General features: G+C 43.7%; 1 protein-coding gene across 4 annotated transcripts in view; it reads left to right on the forward strand.

The window, feature by feature from the left end:
- EMB (embigin) overlaps positions 1-19531 on the forward strand; it is a 196198-nt gene extending 176667 nt beyond the window's left edge. For all 4 annotated transcript variants that reach the window (XM_070743368.1, XM_070743370.1, XM_070743371.1 and 1 more), the window contains 3 exons: positions 6769-6802; positions 10343-10414; positions 17549-19531. In XM_070743368.1, the coding sequence (XP_070599469.1) occupies positions 6769-6802; positions 10343-10397 (89 nt within the window). In that variant the 3' untranslated portion in view covers positions 10398-10414; positions 17549-19531. The remainder of the gene's footprint in view (positions 1-6768; positions 6803-10342; positions 10415-17548) is intronic.
- The last annotated feature ends 1330 nt before the right edge of the window (positions 19532-20861 follow it).

Consider the following 20861-nt stretch of genomic DNA (forward strand, 5'->3'; position numbering starts at 1 on the left):
TAAACGACCCCAAGCATACCAGCAAAGGTGAGTTTTTAAGGCCTTCAGAAGGCCAGGAGAGTGGGGATAGAGAGAAACTTTGGGGGGAGTTGATTCCAGAGGGCCGGAGCTGCCACAGAGAAGGCCCTTCCCCTACGGTCCGCCAGACGGCATCACTTGGCTGAAAGGACCTGGAGAAGGCTGAGACAGGACCTCTGACCGGTCCCCGGGATACATGAAGCTGGAGACGGTCCCATAAATAACCTGGTCCTAAGCCATATAAGGCTTCATAGGTAATGACCAACACTTTGAAAATAGGATTCAGCCAATGCAGCTTGTGGAGTGATGGAGATACAGGGGCAAACCTTGGTAAGCCCATGATGGCTCTCGTGGCTGCATTTTGGACTAGCTGCAGTCTTCAAACATTCTTCAAAGGTAGCCCCATCTAGAGAACATTGCAGTAATCAATCCTCGAGATGATAATTTTCGCATTGCTGCATAGGCAGATGTTGCTCACAATGGCTCCTTTTAGGGAATGCTATTATATGCAGGACAGAACGATTTCCCCATAAAAATGATTTTCAATTCTGAGCCAGCAAGCAAAATGATTCATTTTGTCCATCTGTGAAATTGCTAGTGTGTGTCGCTAGCAAATTCTGTTGCTGAATTTTCTGATTCCTCCCCCACCCCACCCTCGCCCAGCAATTTTTGCAGGAAAAACATCAGACAGTACCTGAGGCCTACAAATCCTTGACTGTCATCCTTGCTTTATTATAATTAACAAAGAGTAGCTTTACCAGAGGATTTTCTTCTTCTTCTGAAAGCCATTCATAGAGTCAGGGCATAAGTAACTGGACACATCTGCCTCTCAAAACATCTCTAAGGAAATGGTGCTGACACCAAAGCATTTGGATTTATTTGCTATTCAGTAGAAAGCTAAATGATGAATGGAATCACGCATATGCTTTATTATTGAACAAGTTAAATAAAGATGTTATAAAACTTATCAGGAAAGACTTAATGAACTCAATCTGTATAGTCCAGAGCAGTGATTTTCAACCTTTTTTGAGCTGTGGCACATTTTTTACATTTACAAAATCCTGGGGCACACCACCAACCAAAATGACACAAAATGACACTCTAACACAGTACATATTATATACACCATCAGGATAGACATAACCAGCTGAGGCTGAGGCTTCATCTAGTGGTGGAAACATTTACCTCCTGTCCTGACCAGGAATAGAAATCGGGATCATGGGGAGGAGTAGCAGCTTCAACTACTCACCACGGCCACACAATGACAAGTGCGTGGCAGCCAGAGCAATGACCTTTCTGGGTGTTGATGAGAGGCGGCCTGCTATTGGTTCATCACTAGTGGTCGGGAAGAATCCTACAAGGTGATTGGTCAGTGAGTGTTCCCTGTGCCTCCACTCTTCCTGTCGCTGATAGCTGGAGGGATTGTGAGAGGAATGTTTATGTTCGGATGGAGGCGGCTGGCGGCGGGCCGGATAATTGGCCTCCATGGGCCGTATCTGGCACGCGGGCCGTAGTTTGGGGACCCATGTTTAATTTCCCCACGGCACACCTGACCATGTCTCACGGCACACTAGTGTGCCGTGGCACACTGGTTGAAAAACACTGGTCTAGAGCAGTGTTTCCCAACCGGTGTGCCACGGCACACTGGTGTGCTGCGAGACATGGTCAGGTATGCCGCGAAGAAATAAGCTCAGCTTCTGGTCTCGCAACTTTTTGCGAAGAGAAAAAAGTTGTGAGACCGGAAGCTGAGCTTGCTTCTTTGCGCCTTCCAAGTTTTCCAGCAGCTGCGGCGCCCCGCCCGGCTGGAGCTTCCCTGTCAGCAGGTGAGCTTTGGGGCTTGGTGGGAGGGCAGCGGCAGCGGGAGGGCAGCACGCAGCGGGAGGGTGATGGCGGCGGCAGCGGGCAGGAGCCATGCCGTGGAGCGGTGGCAGGGTGGTCCTTTTCTCTCTCCCCCTCTCTTGCTTTCTCTTTCTCTCTCCCTCTCTCTTTCTCCCAGTAGCCGTGGGGCGACGTCAGGGTGATCAGCTGTGAGGCGGAGCTACGGAACAGAGGAACAGAGGCACCGACGGCGGCGGCTGGAAATGCTGGAATTGCGTGGCTGGCACTTGCCTGCTGGCTGGACCAGGACGGAGGCTCAAGCCCCACGTCCATGCCCAGCGCAACGCCAGAAATGTACGGCGTCTAGCCCCCGCCGTCTGTGCCTCCGTTCTGGAGCTCCCCCTCACAGCTGATCACCCTGCCGTCGCCCCACGGCTACTGGGAGAAAGAGAGAGGGAGAGGGGGGGAGAGAAAGAGAGAGAAAGAGATAGCAAGAGAGGGAGAGAGAGGAAGAGAGGGGGGAGAGAAAGAGAGAAAGAGATAGCAAGAGGGAGAGAGAGAAGGAGAGAGGGAGAGAGGGGGGAGAGAAAGAGATAGCAAGAGAGGGAGAGAGAGAGAGGGAGAGAGGGGGGAGAGAGAAAGAGATAGCAAGAGAGGGAGAGAGAGAAAGAGAGAGGGAGAGAGGGGGGAGAGAAAGAAGGAGAGATAGGGGGTAGAGAAAGAGAGAAAGCAAAAGAGAGAGAGAGAGAGAAAGAGAGATAGCAAGAGAGAGGGAGAGAGAGGGGGAGAGAAAGAGAGAAAGCAAAAGAGAGAGAGAAATAGAGATAGCAAGAGAGAGAAAGAGAGAGGGAGAGAGAGGGGGAAGAGAGAAAGAGAGAAAGACAGCAAGAGAGAGAAAGCAATAGAGAGAGAGAAAGAGGGGGGAAGGAGGGTGAGGGAAAGACAGAGAGAGGGAAGGAGGGCAAAAAAGAGAGGAAGGAAGGGAGAAACAAAGAGAGATGGAGAGAGAGGGGAAAGAAAGAGGAGGGAAGGGAGAGAGAGAGAGAAAGAGGGAGAGAGAAAAATGGAGCAAAAGGGAGGAAGAGAGATACTTTTTGTCCAAACTTTTTTTTACACCCCACCCCCCCGCTCAATGTTCCCCAGGATTTTGTAAATGTGAATAATGTGCCGCGGCTCAAAAAAGGTTGGGAAACACTGGTCTAGAGCAGTGTTTCCCAACCTTTTTTGAGCCGCGGCACATTATTCATATTTTCAAAATCCCGGGGAACACTGAAAGGGGGGGGGGGGGCGGGGCGGGGGGGAGGGCTAAAGAAAAGTTTGGACAAAAAAACCCTCTCTCTTCCTCCCTTTCGCTCTATTTCTCCCTCTTTCTCTTTTCCTTCCTTCCCTTCTTTCTCTCTCTCCATCCCTCTTTCTTTCTTTCTCTCTTTTTTGCTCTCTTTCTCTCGCCCTCCTTCCCTTCCTCTATGTCTTTCTCTCTCCTTTGCTCTCTCTCTCTCTCTGTCTCTCTTGCTATCTCTTTCTTGCTTTTCTCTCTCTCTTGCTCTCTCTCTCTCTTTCACTGTCTTGCTATATGTCTCTTTCTTTCTCTTTGCCTCTCTTGCTATCTCTCTTTCTTTCTCTTTCTCTCTTTCTCTCTCTCTTGCTATGTCTCTCTTTCTTTCTCTTTCTCTCTCTCTCTGTGCCTCTCTTGCTAAGTCTCTCTTTTTCTCTTGCTATGTCTTTCTTTCTTTTTCTCTCTCTCTGCCTCTCTTGCTATGTCTCTCTTTCTCTGCCTCTCTTTCTTGCTCTGTCTCTCTCTCTCTGCCTCTCTTGCTATGTCTCTCTTTCTCTCTCTCTCTTTCTCTGCCTCTCTTTCTTGCTCTGTCTCTTTCTCTGCCTCTCTTGCTATGTCTCTCTTTCTCTCTCTCTCTGCCTCTCTTATATGTCTCTCTTTCTTTCTCTCTCTCTCTCTCAGCTGACTGCAAGCGGGAGCCCTGACGGCGGCAGCTGGACGTGCTGCTGGACACCGTATATGCCAGGCCCGCAGCACCAGCATGTACGACGTCTAGCAGCACGTCCAACCGCCACCGTCAGGGCTCCCGCTTGCAGTCAGCTGAGAGAGAGAGAGAGAGAGCGCTCCCTCTCGCCGCCGCCATCTCCTCACGACTGCCTGCGGCCACTGCGGCTGCCCCCGCCCCCCGCTCCCATCGCCAGTGCCCTCCCGCCGCGCCACAAAGGAAACTTGCCGTCGACGCAGGAGAAGCTCCAGCTGGGCGGGGCGCTGCCGGTACTTCCGTCTTGGGGCTCCCGCTCGCAGCTGTCAACCGGCTCCTGCTCGATGCTGCGGTTTTCGGCGCTCTCCTGCTGGGTCCCAAAGAAGGAAGGCGGGGAAAAGGCGCGAAGAATAAAGCTCTCCTTCTTCCTGCCTTCCTTCTTTGGCGCCCAGCAGGAGAGCGCCGAAAACCGCGGCATCGAGCAGGAGGCGGGGGACAGCTGCGAGCGGGAGCCCCAGGACAGAAGTACCGGCAGCGCCCCGCCCAGCTGGAGCTTAGCGGCACACCTGGCCATGTCTCGCGGCACACCGGTGTGCCGCGGCACACCGGTTGGGAAACGCTGGTCTAGAGGACAGAAGGGAAAGGGGGGGGGGACATGATCGAAACATTTAAATATGTTAAAGGGTTAAATAAGGTTCAGGAGGGAAGTGTTTTTAATAGGACAGTGAACACAAGAACAAGGGGGCACAATCTGAGGTTAGTTGGGGGAAAGATCAGAAGCAACGTGGGAAAATATTATTTTACTGAAAGAGCAACCTCTTTGTTGAGTTCCATTTTAAAACATGAAATATTTGAAGCACATAGAAGATCAAGCTTCATTTTGTGGTTTTGTTGCATATCCAAAAGGAATGTGGTAGATTGGGAGAGAAATGTTGTCAATCCTAAAATAACATCTGGCCAGTGTAAAGGAAAACTCATGTCCTCCAGTTGGGTCTCCAAGAAAATCGAAAGTGCCTTGGTAACAGATTACAGTGCAGAAGAACACTTTGTCTTCCATACATACCTTGTATCATCCATGTTCTTTGCCATCACTTGGAGAGATTCCACTTCAGGCCCCTTCCTTGTAGTTATGTCCTACGGATATCCTTGGATCAGGGAGTAGGGAATAATCCAAAGTGTATTATAACTTCATCATTTGTAAGAACTGCATGTTTTGTGTCATTGTGAGATGATGTCATGACATATGTGATATCCTTGGATCTTGGGCCAAATGCCTACACGTGCTTCTTATTACAGTGGAAAAATTGAAAGTTTCCCAAAAGATGTTCAACGCATAGCCCCTTTTTTAATTAGGAGAGTTATTCCTTCCCCCTAGGCCATTACAAGTTATGCATGGTATGTTTGTGTGTATGTCTGGTTTTATAATAAGGGTTTTTAGTTGTTTTATTAATTGGATTGTTACATGTTTTTTTATCATTGTTGTTAGCCTCCTCGAGTCTACGAAGAGGGGGGCATGCAAATCCAATAAATAAATAAATAAATAAATAAATAAATAAATAAATAAATAAATAAATAAATAAATAAATAAATAAATAAATAAATAAATAAATAAATAAATAAATAAATAAATAAATATTACTTACCAAGAGTTTTAATTTATTCCTTTCATTTTATTACTTCATGGATTACTTGTTTTATGTTTTATTATGTTATCATGACATTATCATATACAGTGATACCTTGTCTTACAAACTTAATTAGTTCCAGGACAAGGTTCTTAAGGTGAAAAGTTTGTAAGACGAAACAATGTTTCCCATAGGAATCAATGGAAAAGCGATTAATGCGTGCAAGCCCAAAACTCACCCCTTTTGCCAGCCGAAGCGCCTGTTTTTGCGCTGCTGGGATTCCCCTGAGGCTCCCCTGCATGGGAAACCCCACCTCCGGACTTCTCTGTTTTTGCAATGCTACAGGGAAATCCCAGCATCACAAAAACAAGCGCTTCTCTGGCAACGGAAGTCCGGAGGTGGGGTTTCCCATGGAGGGAAACCTCAGGGGAATCCTAGCAGCGCAAAAATGGTTGCTTCACTGGCAACGGAAGTCCAGAGGCGGGGCATCCTAGCAGCGGCGGGGGGTTTGTAAGGTGAAAATAGTTTGTAAGAAGAGGCAAAAAAATCTTAAACCCCGGGTTTGTATCTTGAAAAGTTTGTATGACGAGGCGTTTGTAAGATGAGGTATCACTGTACAGCCAAGAGATTTCAATAGTTGGCAGTATTTTTTAAAAATAACAATATTTAAATAAGTGCAAAGTAAAATCACCTAGTCGCACTATAAGAGAGGAAATCTATTGACATTAAACTAATGTGGCTGTTAACTATACCGGTAATTAAATGGGCAAAGGTTTTCTGCACACTAAAGTAAGCTCTTCTTATCTTGCAGTATTAGCGGGAAAAGTTTTTCAATGTAACCTGCTTCCAGCTGCATTATTCCATTTTTGGAAATTTCCTCTTTTCATATTTCCAACTAAGTCAATAGGCATGATTCCTTTCGTAGAAAGGTTTTGTTAATCCATTATATTAACTATACAATTGACTATAGGATCCCTTAACCTCATAAACAAACAACAGCAACAAATAAATAAATAAAATGGAATAAAATTGTACACAGTTTGGGTCTAGTGGTTAAGGCACCAGTTAGAAAGCAGGGGATTCTGAATTCTAGCTCCATCTTAGATTTGAAAATCAACTGTGTGTCTTGGGCCAGTTATTCTCTCCCCATCCTAAGAAAGAGACGGTGACAAACTGCTTCCAAAAAATGAAAACATTTAATCCAGACATTCACCAGGAGCCAAGACTGACTCAAAGACTTGAGTCAGATTTGAAATATTAAATAAATAAGCAAGTGAGTAAAATATACCAACAGAAAATAAAAATCACATTGTTTTTTTTTCTCTTTACAGAAGTTGAAAAAGAATTCGAACAAGTAGAAACATTGTAAGTAATAATGTTCTTGTTGTAAAGTTAAAGCAATACTGTTTCATATTATACTACAAAAGTAATATAAAGTTGGTATGTTTGTGTGTATGTTTGCTGTTAATAATGGGGTTTTTAGTGTTTTTTAAATTATTAGATTTGTTTTTACATTGTCTTTATTATTGCTGTGAGCCGCCCCGAGTCTACGGAGAGCGGCGGCATACAAATCTAATAAATAAATAAATAAACAAATAAATAAAGTTGAAACAATTAGCAGGTGACAACCGACACAATTACAATGCAATTGTAATGAGGGTTGGATTTCAAGTGTTACCATATTTTTTGGTCTATAAGATGCTCCAGACCATAAGACACACCTAGCTGTTGGGGTGGAAAATGAAAAAATAATCTCCCTCTGCCTACCAGCAGGTTAGTTCAGCTTGATTTAACATGAACAGCTGATCGGCGGTTGGATCGACGTCCTGAAATACTGCTGATCAGCTTTTCCACTCCTTGAGGCGATGGACAGCAATAGGGGGCGCCTGGAATGGAGTGAAAATGGGAGGCACAGAAGACAAAAATGGGTTGTGCAAAGGCTGAAAATGGCCAAAGGATGGGAGCCGACAGGTGGGCAAAGCTTTGGCAACATTTACTCTGTACGATGCATAGACATTTCCACTCACTTTTTTGGGGTGGAAAAAGGGCATCTTTATAGTGCAAAAAATATGGTAATTCTGCCTCATTTGTTTAGTAGTAGAGTGCAGTGATGGTTGGAAGGAAACCCACTGAGCTTCAATCGTATTAAATGTTAAAATATCAAGTTGTTTATTTGTCTGCTAATGAAAGTGAGTACGAACTGTTAATGTTTGCTGACTCTTCTTGCAAAATAAGGGGAAAAAAATCTAGTGCAAGCTTTTTGTAATGTAATCAAGCTTGATCATTTTTTCACATTTACCTGGTAAGAGGCATTCACTGAAATGCTACTCTGCTTATAAATAGTAATGGTATCAGACTGTTTCTCCCCATCATCCAACTAAAGTGATAGGGGATGATTTAAAAAAGGATATTTTTTTTTTAACAAAGCAGTTGAATAGACAATAGACTTTGCTTCCATGCTGCAAACTCATATCTACACATACACATTTCCAAGAAACCAGAGACTTACTGAGATTGAAACTGTTACAGAGAATTATGGCTTTTCTTTAGTCCTCTTGTTATATGATGCTCTAGGATTAATCTGTCGATCCCTGTCAGTCCCGTAACTCAGTATTTCCCAACCTTGGCAACTTGAAGATATTTGGACTTCAACTCCCAGAATTCCTCAGCCAGCGATATCTTCAAGTTGCCAAAGTTGGGAAACACTGCCGTAACTTGACCCTCAGTGAAGGGCTGCAAAAACTTTTACTACCACCCTGTGGACGTGGCTTATTTTGTGGGTGTGGCTTGCCAGCCATGTGACCAGGTGGGAGTGGCTTGATGATCATGTGATTGGGGGTGACTTAAAGGTCATGTGACTGGCTTAAAGGTGGCCAACTTGACATCACTCACATCAAGGGTTTGGGTTAGGGTGCCTGGCCTCTCCTCGCCTCAAAGAGATAAAATTTCCCTATCTATTTACTATTACTGAACATCCAAAATATACTTCAGATCGTGCAGAATGCAGCTGCGAGAGCAATCATAGGCTTTCCCAGGTATGCCCATGTTACACCAACACTCCGCAGTCTGCATTGGTTGCCTATCAATTTTTCTGGTCACAATTCAAAGCCCATCATGGCATCAGACCAGAATATCTCTGGGACCGCCTTCTGCCGCACAAATCCCAGCAACCAATTAGGTCCCACAGAGTTGGCCTTCTCCAGGTCCCATCGACTAAACAATGTCGTTTGGCGGGTCCCAGGGGAAGAGCCTTCTCTGTGGTGGCCCCGGCCCTCTGGAACCAGCTCCCCCCGGAGATTAGAACTGCCCCCACCCTCATTGCCTTTCGTAAACTCCTTAAAACCCACCTTTGCCGCCAGGCTTGGGGGAATTGAGATATCTCTCCCGGGCCTATACAATTTATGTATGGTATGTTTGTGTGTATGTCTGCTTAATAACAGGGTTTTTAAAATGTTTTTAAATTATTAGATTTGTCATGAATTGTTTTATTGCTGTTGTGAGCCGCCCCGAGTCTACGGAGAGGGGCAGCATACAAATCTAACAAACAAACAAACAAACAAATAAATAAATAAATAAATAAATAAATAAAATACTATTTAATTCTATGTATATATGCCATACATAAATACATATTACACATAGGCGCACAAAAATATACATTATCTACTATATAAACTGTATGTGTATGTATGGAGAGGGGCGACATACAAATCTAATAAATAAAATAAATAAATAAATAAATAAATAAATACACGCACTCACGCACAGCTCTTCTCAAATTATACACATTCAACCTCATTTACTGCAATAGGAAAAACATAACCAGAGCCCAGAAGGGGAAAAAAGAAAAGAAAATTCAATTTTTTAAACCGGTTTTATGTACCTGACCATATCCATAGGAGCCCATCACTGTTGACCCTCCACTTAGTAGCTGATGTTTGAGATAATTTATAATTCAGACATCAACCAGTTTTCTTTCAAATAAACTCGTTAAATAGAAACATAACACAAACTAGTCAAATTAGAACAGAACACTCATACCTCACAACAGTATTCTGGGAAATCCCACCAGATCTTATCAATGACTCACATGCAGTTTTATGAAACCACATGGACAAGCGGTTTCTATCTTGTTCAGAACATTGAAGAAACTCTCATTTTTGCATTTCTCTATAGGCTGAAAAAGGTCACCTATAGTTTGAAGCTTAGAATTTTGCCCCCTCACTTGCATTTTTGTAGGTGGGGGTGTGAATGGTGTCTTATTTATTTATAGATATGTACAGATATAGTCTCAATTATATAGTGTATTTCTAGAAGCTATGAAGCCTCCTCAATAGAATAGAATAGAATAGAATTTTATTGGCCAAGTGTGATTGGACACACAAGGAATTTGTCTTGGTGCATATGCTCTCAGCGTACATAAAATAAAATATACATTTGTCAAGAATCATATGGTACGACACTTAATGATTGTCATAGGGGTCAAATAAGCAATGAAGAAGCAATACTGTATTAAAAAAAATCTTAGGATATAAGCAACAAGTTACAGTCATGCAGTCAACATGGGAGGAAATGGGTGATAGGAATGATGAGAAAAACTAGTAGAATAGAAGTGCAGATTTAGTAGAAAGTCTGACAGTGTTGAGGGGATTATTTGTTTAGTAGAGTGATGGCGTTCGGGGAAAAACTGTTCTTGTGTCTAGTTGTCTTGGTGTGCAATGCTCTAATGGCTAGCCTCTACTTTTTAAATCATATATTATGCCTCCGTTCTGATCTATTGCTAGGGACGTGTAGCCAAGCAAGAATTAAAACCCATCTAAGCAAAAAGGTTTATACTGAACTTAATTTTAAAAAAATCTGTGATGGGGAAAAAACCCTGAACCTAACCTTCTTTATTCTGTACAGGAAATCAGACGACAGCAATGGTATGGAAACTACTACCCGACAGAGGAAAGTCTAAATCCCTTATTAAAAGTGGTAAGTTAGAAGGTTGTTGAAATTTCGGGACTGTCTGGTTTGAACACGTTGAACAAACATCAAATAAATGTTTGGGCTGCTTGTTTATTTTATTCAGTTTATTTGCAACCATCTTACAGAGGCATCTTTGGGCCAGAAACCTAGATCTTTCATCAAAAATATTTGGTGTAAGAATTCAAATTAAAAATTAAAAATGAAAATGGACTGGAATAAAAGGAGAAAAAGTGGAAACTGGGATAGCCACCAACAATACTTAACTATTTCTCATGGGTTTATTTAATTAGTCAAGTTTTAAGGATCATCCAAAAGATAAGAAAGGGTCAAAGTAACGTGGAGGTTGGAAGGAATGGTGTTCCAGAGGGCAAGCAGAAGGATAGAAAAGGCAAACTTTTGTCCCTGAGGTCCAAATGTTTGGGGACCTCTGCTCTAGATGGTACTCTTTCATTCTTAGGTGGGAATTATTTTTGGCCAGACTAGAGCCAGGTGGCAAAGTGGTTAGAGTGCAGCACTGCAGGCTACTTCAGCTAACTGCTAGCTGTAGTTCAATAGTTCAAATCTCACTACCCACTCAAGGTTGACTCAGCCTTCCATCCTTCCGAGGTGGGTAAAATGAGGACCCAGATTTTGGGGGGCAATATAATGATCCTGCAAACTGCTTAGAGAGAGCTGCAAAAGCACTAACAAACAGTATATAAGTCTAAATGCTATAAATACTGTATGACGGCTCAAGTAGAGGCCAAAAGTACAAGGTTATTCCTCAAATAACCTAGCCTCATGCCCCAATTTATGTATTTTCTTGCTATAAAACTATTGAAACAGATAATTCAGTTCAGGCCTCCATCCTCAATGAGAAATAATAATAATAATAATAATAATAATAATAATAATAATAATAATAATAATAGTAATAGTAATAGTAATAGTAATAGTAATAGTAATAATAAGCTGCATCAACAGAGGAATACGCTCCAAGACCAGGGAAGTACTAATACCACTCTACTATGCCCTGGTCAGACCCCACCTGGAGTACTGCATCCAATTCTGGTCACCTCACTACAAAAAAGACATCGAAACTCTGGAGAAGGTGCAAAAAAGAGCAACCAAAATGATTAGGGGACTCGAAACCAAGACTTACAAAGAGAGATTGAGAGAACTGGGCATGGACAGCCTAGAAAAAAGAAGGTCTAGAGGGGACATGATAGCAGTTTACAGATACTTGAGGGGTTGCCACGGTGAGGAGGGGGTCTCTTTATTCCCCAGGGCACCAGAGGGCCGGACGAGGAACAATGGTTGGAAGCTGACCAAGGAGAGATTCAACCTGGAAATAAGGAAGAACTTCCTGACGGTCAGAGCGATCAACCAATGGAACTGCCTGCCAGGGGAGGTGGTGAATTCCCCAACTCTGGACACCTTCAAGAGGAGATTGGACTTCCATTTGGCTGGGGTGCTGTAGGATTTCCTGCTCAGGCAGGGGGTTGGACTCGATGACCTAACGGTCCCTTTCAACTCTATTAATAAATAAATAAATAGATTTGTATGCCGCCCCTCTCCGTAGACTTGGGGCGGCTCACAACAATAATAACAACAATATACAATGTAACAAATCTAATATTAAAAGAAAGTACAGTGATACCTCATCTTACGAACTTAATTGGTTCTGGGAGGAGGTCCCTAAGGCGAAAAGTTCATAAGACTAAACAATGTTTCCCATAGGAAACAATGTAAAACAGATTAATGCGTGCAAGGAAAAAAAATGCAAAAACAGTGCTCTGCTGGGCGCCGCCGCCCAGCTGTCACCTTTTGAAACAGCTGGGTGCTTCTCGGCATTCCCCCGAACGCCAAACCCGAAAAGTTCAGCAAAGGTTCAGGTTCAGGTTCGGGAGGCCGCCAAGAAACGCCGCTGCCCGGCTGTCACCTTTTGAAACTGAAGTCCACGTTTTGGCCAGCCAAGAAGTACGTCTCCATGACGTCAAAGCTCCGCCTATGGAATTCCCTATTGGGATTCCCCACCTCCGTTTGAGCCTCCCGACCGGCCGACAGCTCCGCGGCTCTTCTGCAAAGTTGATAGCCGGGCGGCAGTGCTTCTTGGCGGCCTCCCCAACACAAACACTGGAACTTTTGCAAAATTTCTGGGTTCGGCGTTCTCCCAAACTCCGAGAAGCCCCCTGGCTGTTTCAAAAGGTGACAGCCGGGTGGTGGCACTTCTCGGCCGAACCCGAATGCCGAACCTGAACTTTTGCCAAACTTCCAGGTTCAGTCTTCATGGCAGCGGGTTCATAAGGCAAAAAAAGTTTGTTTGAAGAGGCACAAAAATCCCGAACCCTGGGTTCGTATCTTGAAAAGTTCGTAAGACGGGTTCATATCACAAGGTACTACTGTATTAAAAAAACTCGTCATTTAAAAAACATACAACACAAGCATACCATACATAAAATCTATAAGCTTGGGGGAGATGTCTCAATTCCACCATGCCTGGCGATATAGGTGGGTCTTAAGCAATTTACGAAAGGCAAGGAGGGTGGGGGCAGTTTTGATCTCTGGGGGGGGAGTTGATTCCAGAGGGCCGGGGCCACCACAGAGAAGGCTCTTCCCTTGGGGCCCGCCGGACAACATTGTTTTGTCGACGGGACCTGGAGAAGGCCAACTCTGTGGGACCTTATCAGCCGCTGGGATAAGAGTTGTATATGGAATGTCTTTGGACACAGGAGGAATAATATTTTATCAAGTACCCCAATGGTGGCCATGTATTGAATTACAAATGACTACCAGATAAACCTTAAAAGGGGGAAGATAGTGGGGTAGGAAGATAAAAAATATCTGCAATGTATGCACGAGGAAAAACAGAGGAATAACTCAGTTATTGAAAAACTGAGACATCTGAAAAGAAGATGACTCCTTTCTCTTTTTGAATCTATGCAAAATTCCCTTTTTGTCTGCTTACTCAATTCTCTCATACACACACCCCACCACCACCACCACCAACAGTGTTCACACTGAAGAAAAAGTGTGGTGGGAATTAGTTGAAAACAAGTAGAATGCTTGGCTGCATAGCTAGAAGTATAACAAGCAGGAAGAGGGAGATTGTGATCCCGCTGTATAGAGCGCTGGTGAGACCACATTTGGAATACTGTGTTCAGTTCTGGAAAAACTATCTACAAAATATCTACAAAAAGATATGGATAAAATTGAATTGATCCAAGAACGGGCTACAAAAATGGTGGAAGATCTTAAGCATAAAACATATCAGGAAAGACCCAATGAACTCAATCTGTATAGTCTGGAGCAGTGTTCCCTCTAATTTTGTTTTGGGGTGGGCGGAAAAGTATAGTGTCTGAGCGGCAGTCCCTTCGGGACTGGGCGGCACAGAAATATCAAATAAATAAATAAATAAATGAATGAATGAATAAACAAACAAACAAACAAACAAACAAACAAACAAACAAACAAACAAATAAACAAACAAACAAATAAAAAACCCACCCTGTTTTGCCTCAGAGAATTTCAAAATAAAATACTGTACTGTGTGTCTATAACAGTGAGCTCATAATAGGGCAACTCTATCAATATCAAAATGCCACTTAAATAGTTGAGCTAGTTTCAAACTAGATTTTGATTTTCTTTCTCTCTTCCTTACTCCCATTATTTTTCTTTCTCTTTTCCTTCCTATCTTTTTTCTATCTGTTTCTCTGTCTTCCTCTCTCTCTCCTTCCCTCTCACTCTTTCCCTCTCAGCTTCTGGGCAGGTTTGAAAAACTCTGAGTTGATGATGATTTTTAAGTGAGCGATTGCTCACTGCTCAGCTTAGAGGGAACTATGGTCTGGAGCAGCGTTTCCCAACCGGTGTGCCGCAGCACACTAGTGTGCCGCGAGACACAGTCAGGTGTGCCGCCAAGCTCCTAGGGAAGCTCCAGCTGGGCGGGGCGCTGCCGGTGCCTCCGAGCTCCCACTCGCAGCTGTCCCCCGGTTCCTGCCCGTTGCCGCGATTTCTGGCGCGCTCCTGCTGGGCCCCAAAGAAGGAAGGCGGGAAAAAGGAGAGCTTGATTCTTCGCGCCTACTTTTTCCTGGCTTCCTTCTTTGGGGCCCAGCAGGAGAGCGCCAGAAACCGCGGCATCAGGCAGGAGCCGGGGGACAGCTGCGAGTGGGAGCTCGGAGGCACCGGCAGCGCCCCGCCCAGCTGGAGTTTCCTGGCGTCGGCGGCAAGTGTCCTTTGGGCCCGGCGGGAGGGCACTGGCGGTGGGAGCGGGAGCGTGCCGGCTGCAGCGGCCCCAGGCGGTCACGGGGAGGTGGGGGCGGCGAGAGGGAGCATCAGCGCCACCCCTCTACGAGCAGCAAGAGCCTCAGCGACGGGGCACGCCGTTTGCCTTTCTGCTCCGTCGCTGAGGCTTTTGCTGCTCGTGGAGGGGAAGGTGCCGATGCCCAAAGCCTCAGCGACGTTTGGCTGCCAGGGGGATGGGGAGGAGAAAATCCCCCCCCTCCAGGAGCAGCAAAAGCCTAAGTGACGGATCGCGCCGTTTGCCTTTCAGCTCCGTCGCTGAGGCTTTTGCTGCTCGTGGAGGGGGGGTTGGCGGTGCCGATGCCAAATGCTTTCCCTCCGCGGTGGGGGGTGGAGGGCAGGCGCAGTCAGCCCCAGGAGACAAAGAGGGAATGAGAGAAAGGAAAGAGACAGAAAGGGAGGGAGAGAAAGAACAAGTGAGAGATAGAAAGGATAGAGAGAAAGGGAATGAGAGAAAGGAAAGAGAGAGAAAGGGAGGGAGAGAAGGAATGAAGGAAAAAGGGAGGAAGAGAGAGAAATGAGAAACATGAGAGAGAAAAGGGGGAAAGACAGGAGAAGTACCCAGAAATGAGACAGTGGTATAAATTTCAGGAGGGATGATTGATGATTGACTGTACAGGTATTTATAAGGGCATGTTACATGGGATTGTATATATGAGGGGGTTATGTATGTATGTATGTATGTATGTATGTATGTATGTATGTATGTATGTATGTATGTATTTATTTATTTATTTATTTATTTATTTATTTATTTATTTATTTATTTATTTATTTATTTATTTATTTATTTATTTATTTATTTATTTATTTATTTATTAGATTTGTGTCATTTTGGTTGGTGGTGTGCCCCAGAATTTTGTAAATGTAAAAAATGTGCCGCGGCTCAAAAAAGGTTGAAAATCACTGGTCTGGAGGACAGAAGGGAAAAGGGGGACATGATCGAAACATTTAAACATGTTAAAGGGTTAAATAAGGTTCAGGAGGGAAGTGTTTTTAATAAAAAAGTGAACACAAGAACAAGGGAGCACAATATGAGGCTAGTTGGAGGAAAGATCAGAAGCAACATGAGAAAATATTATTTTACTGAAAAGAGGAGTAGATGCTTGGAACAAACTTCCAGCAGACATGGTTGGTAAATCCACAGTAACAGAATTTAAACGTGTTTGGGATAAACATATATCCATCCTAAGATAAAATACAGGAAGGGCAGACTAGATGGACCATGAGGTCTTTTTCTACCATCAATCTTCTATGTTTCTATGTAACATCCGAAGAGCACCAGATTTGGAGGTGTCTGTTATGTAGAAGAAACTATACCTGTTATGGAGGTATAGGTTATGTAGAAGAAACTTTTGCCATGTCAGTTGAAATGTTGACCGGGAAACGGTTGCAAGGAATAACACCAAGCAAAGGACTTCTGATTAGGCTATGAAAGGCACGTTAGATACTACTTTCATCTGCAGCCGTGCGTGGGTGTTGGCAAAGGCAAGCAGAGAGGGGAAATGATACCACAGCTGTCCTGATGCCATTGTGGTTTCTATCAGACAATTGCAGGTGAACCCATTTTTTGGGGGGGGGGGTAGCTCTGCATAGATTTAAAAAAAGGGCTAGTGGTTAGTAAATTGGGGAGCTGGACATTTGAAACACTTTAATCTGCCCTTGAAAGGAGCACTATTTTAAATCAGATGATATCTGTCTCCGAACTGATTTAACTGTTGTTCATAAAATCATACATCATAATGTTCCCCCTGTCAGCGACTACTTCACCTTTAACAACAACAACACAAGAGCATGTAATAGATACAAACTGAATGTAAATAGCTCCAAACCTGACTGCAGAAAATACGATTTCAGCAATAGAGTGGTCACTGCCTGGAACTCATTACCTAACTCTGTTGTTGCTTCCCCCAACCCCAAAATCTTCAACCTTACATTTATTTATTTATTTATTTATTACTTGGATTTGTATGCCGCCCCTCTCCGAAGACTCGGGGCGGCTCACAGCATGTAAAACAAATCATAGTAATCAGACAGATTTAAGATATTTAAATATTTTTTTTTAAAAAAACCCCAGATACTAACAGACACACACACAGACACACCATGCATAAGTTAAACGTGCCCGGGGGAGATTTTTCAGTTCCCCCATGCCTGACGGCAGAGGTGGGTTTTAAGGAGTTTACGGAAGGCAGGAAGAGTAGGGGCAGTTCTAATCTCCGGGGGGAGTTGGTTCCAGAGGGCCGGTGCTGCCACAGAGAAGGCTCTTCCCCTGGGGCCCGCCAACCGACATTGTTTAGTTGACGGGACCCGGAGTAGGCCCACTCTGTGGGACCTAATCGGTCGCTGGGATTCGTGCGGCAGGAGGCGGTCTCGGAGATATTCTGGTCCAATGCCATGAAGGGCTTTAAAGGTCATAACCAACACTTTGAATTGTGACCGGAAACTGATCGGCAGCCAATGCAGACTGCGGAGTGATGGTGAAACATGGGCATACCTAGGTAAGCCCATGACTGCTCTCGCAGCTGCATTTTGCACGATCTGAAGTTTCCGAACACTTTTCAAAGGTAGCCCCATGTAGAGAGCATTACAGTAGTCGAACCTCGAGGTGATGAGGGCATGAGTGACAATTGACCTCTCCCCTTTTCTAAGAGGCTTGTAAGGGGCGTGCATAAGTGCACTTTTGTGCCTAATGTCCCTGTCCTACTGTCTTATTATCCTTTCTATTACTACGTTATACTTATGTTATATTAATATGTACTATAATACTATACTTGTTTGACAAATAAATAAAATAAAATAAAATAAATTAAATATTACTGCACTTCTTTAATCTTTCTGTTTTGTTTTTTTTCAATGTAGGTAAAATGTAAAGAAATGCCATGACTGCACTGGATAAAGAAGACTTACAGTGGAACTGTATTTACTTGGTTTCTAAGGATGGACGTCTAGGTGTCTTAAAAAAAATACTGCTTTAAAAATGCCTTTTTCTTAAAAGTGATGAATGTATGAAATAATGCTAATGTGATTCATATTGCCCTAAAGGTTTTAGCTAAACTTATGCTGTAGACTATACTCTTTTATATCTGCTAAAGCCTTTGGCTGCAGTTAGCCCTAATCTACTATTAACTTTAATGTACTATCTGAATATGTATAGTGTGCATTTTTGTATATGATGATCAGCACCTATTGGATATACAGGTGGTCTAAGGTTGGGTTCCATTTACCTTTGCCACCGGTTCGCATTGCGACATTCTGTGTGTGTTCCCTCATGCAATTCGGCTTCTGCACATGCTCAATAGCCGATTCCGACTCAGTAGTTGGAATGGCCAGAGACACAGCTGAGGAGCTGATCAGCTGTGCTTTGGGCGAAGGAATAAGGGTCAATTTAAACCCAGGGCCAGGAGGGAAGGCCCTCCGAGTCCTCGGAGAGAGGCGGCATACAAATAAAATAAAATAAAATAAAATAAATTTACAAGCAGCATAACAGGGAAGAAGACTTTCAAAACAGTAAAAAAAAAAGGGGCCAAAAATTTCCCTAAAAAAGATGGCGGCACCCATCTACCAACAAAACTGGATCCGTGGTGCCATTGTCATGTCTCCAGTGGGTCGCTAACGTTTTGTGTGATCTGGTTTGAACCAGGAGGAGTCAACCCCTGAGGTAGTCCTCAACTTAACAGCAGTTCATTTAGTGACTGTTCAAACTTACATCCCTGAAAAAAAGTGACTTCTGTCTGTGTTTCACACTTACAACCATTGCAGCATTCCTATGGGCATATGATCACAGTTCAAACACTTGATAATTGACTCATATTTATGATGGTTGCAGTGTCCCTGGCTCATGTGATCATCTTTTGTGATCACCAGAGACAGAGCCTCAGTGGCGCAGTGGTTAGAGTGCAGTACTACAAGCTTCTTCTGCTGATCACCGTCTGCCAGCAGTTTGGCAGATCGAATCTCAGTAGGCTCCAGGTTGACTTGGCCTTCCATTCTTCCAAGGTCGGTAAAATGAAGACCAGATTGTTGGAGGCAATATGCTGCAAACCGCTTAGAGAGGGCTGTAAAGCACTGTGAAGCGGTATATAAATCTAAATGCTATTGTGACCTGACAAGCCGATGGGGGAACCAGATTCACTTAACAACCAACTTGCTAACTTATCAACTGCAGTGATTCACTTAATAACTGACAAGGAAAAAAAAATAGAACGTGGCAAAACTCACTTAATAAATCTCACTTAGCAACAGAAATGTTGAGTTCAATTGTGGTCTTAAGTCAAGGACTACCTGTATTCTCCTGATTTGTCTGTGCTAGTAAAGTATAATTATCAGAAGAAGCCACACAAGCCAAGGTTTACAAGGAAAAGTAAATTACAAAGGATTTTAATATCTCTCTCTAAGTTAGAACTAGTTTAAATGGCAAACATCTTTAGCTTCCAATATTTTGGAAGCTAAAGTGTCACCCTTCGAATCTCAGAGAATTTTCTCTTTTGCTTCTTCCTAAGAAAGAAGTTGTTGGTTTTCTTGGAAGAGGTTGTGTGACTGACATTGTGGTGTAAGAAATATGATAACTAAGTAGAAGACAAATACCTAATGGTGATATTCAAAGTTTGGATATGGTTAGATTACTTATCCAGAAATACCACAAGTGGACAATAGCAATGCACTCAATGATATGCCTTGTTAATCTCATGGTTTATCAGTACCTTTACCAAAGAACTGAGAAAGTAGACAAATTTTCCTTTAAAATAACTAATGAAAGCCATAATGTGTTGTCATTGTATTTCTAGTTCCCCATGTTCCCTTTATCCTTTCTATTGTTTGTACAATAAATGTCACCAAATAAGAGAGATGGCTGTCAATTCAATTTATAAGAATCGTAGACCAGAGACCGAAATTAACAAAAACACTCCACAAATATACAATCAAAAGATATAAAATAAAATAATAACATAAAATCTATGATATGCTGTGAGTGGTCCCCGACAGGGTCGGTTAGTGACAGATTCTGAGGAGGATGAACCAGCTCCGTCTTGGTACCCTACTCCAGCTTTCTTGCCAGCTGATTGACAGAGAGAGAGGGAGGGAGAGCTGGAACCCGAGGAACCTCCAGAGACTGTAGAAACCCCAAAGATGGTAATGTCTGACTCAGAGGGGGAGGAGGACATTGAGGATCAGGAGCCCCTATTACACTGATGTCAAACCTATGGCATGAGTGCCACTGGTGGCATGCAGAGCCATATCTGCTGGCACGCAAGCTGTTGCCCTAGCTCAGCTACATTGTGCATGTGAGTTTTGGCTCATATAGAGGCTCTGGGAGGGCATTTTTGGTTTCCAGAAAGGCTCCAGGAGGGTGTGGGTGCATTTTTATCCTCCCCCGGCTCCAGCAAAGCCTTTGGAGCCTGGGGAGGATGAAACACGAGCCTACTGGGCCCACCAGAAATGGGGAAACAGACCATTTCGGCCTCTAGAGACCCTCTGGGGGGGAATCGGGGGAGCTGTTTATGCATTCCCTGGGTATTGAATTATGGGTGTGGGTGCTCGTGCATGCATGATAGCATACACACATGCTCTTTTGGTACCCAAGGGAAAAAAGGTTCGCCATCACTGTCCTATTAGAATGCCAGGGTCAGAAGGTGTAGAAGCAGACAGGAACAGATTTATGGGGAAAAGTTCAGAAAGTGAGTCAATGAAAGAAGTCTAGTCAGTTATAGCTCTGGGGAACAGTGACCACACCCAGACAGTATAAAAGAAGGATTTCTGGGAAAAAGAGGTGTGGTATGATAACGAGTCATAATGGTGGCAGTGCTAGATCCGGAGTTCCAGAAATGCTTCACTGGCAAACTGTTGTTTTCCCTTCAACATTGTCTCGCATCGATGTAGCTGTTTGAGAAACTTGAAGATTAATAGGGTATGTTTTGAAAATGCATGTCATCATTGTGGAATGTTTTACTTTAGACTGGGCTCCTGGCCTGAAGTCAGCTCCATTATCTTTTGACTCAATCAGGAACGTTGCCAGCAGAAATTATGAGAAAGACTCTGCTTTGTAACTTTCATTTCTAAAATATAATTTTGTTCTGGTTTGAACTTTTTGCCAATGGGTGGTTCTTTGTTCCAATCCATTTCAGGCCCAAAGCAGAAAATGATAAAACCCAGTCTGTCAATTACACATGGTCTA

Source organism: Erythrolamprus reginae, chromosome 2 (genome assembly GCF_031021105.1).
Source record: "Erythrolamprus reginae isolate rEryReg1 chromosome 2, rEryReg1.hap1, whole genome shotgun sequence".
NCBI classification, from domain to species: domain Eukaryota; kingdom Metazoa; phylum Chordata; class Lepidosauria; order Squamata; family Dipsadidae; genus Erythrolamprus; species Erythrolamprus reginae.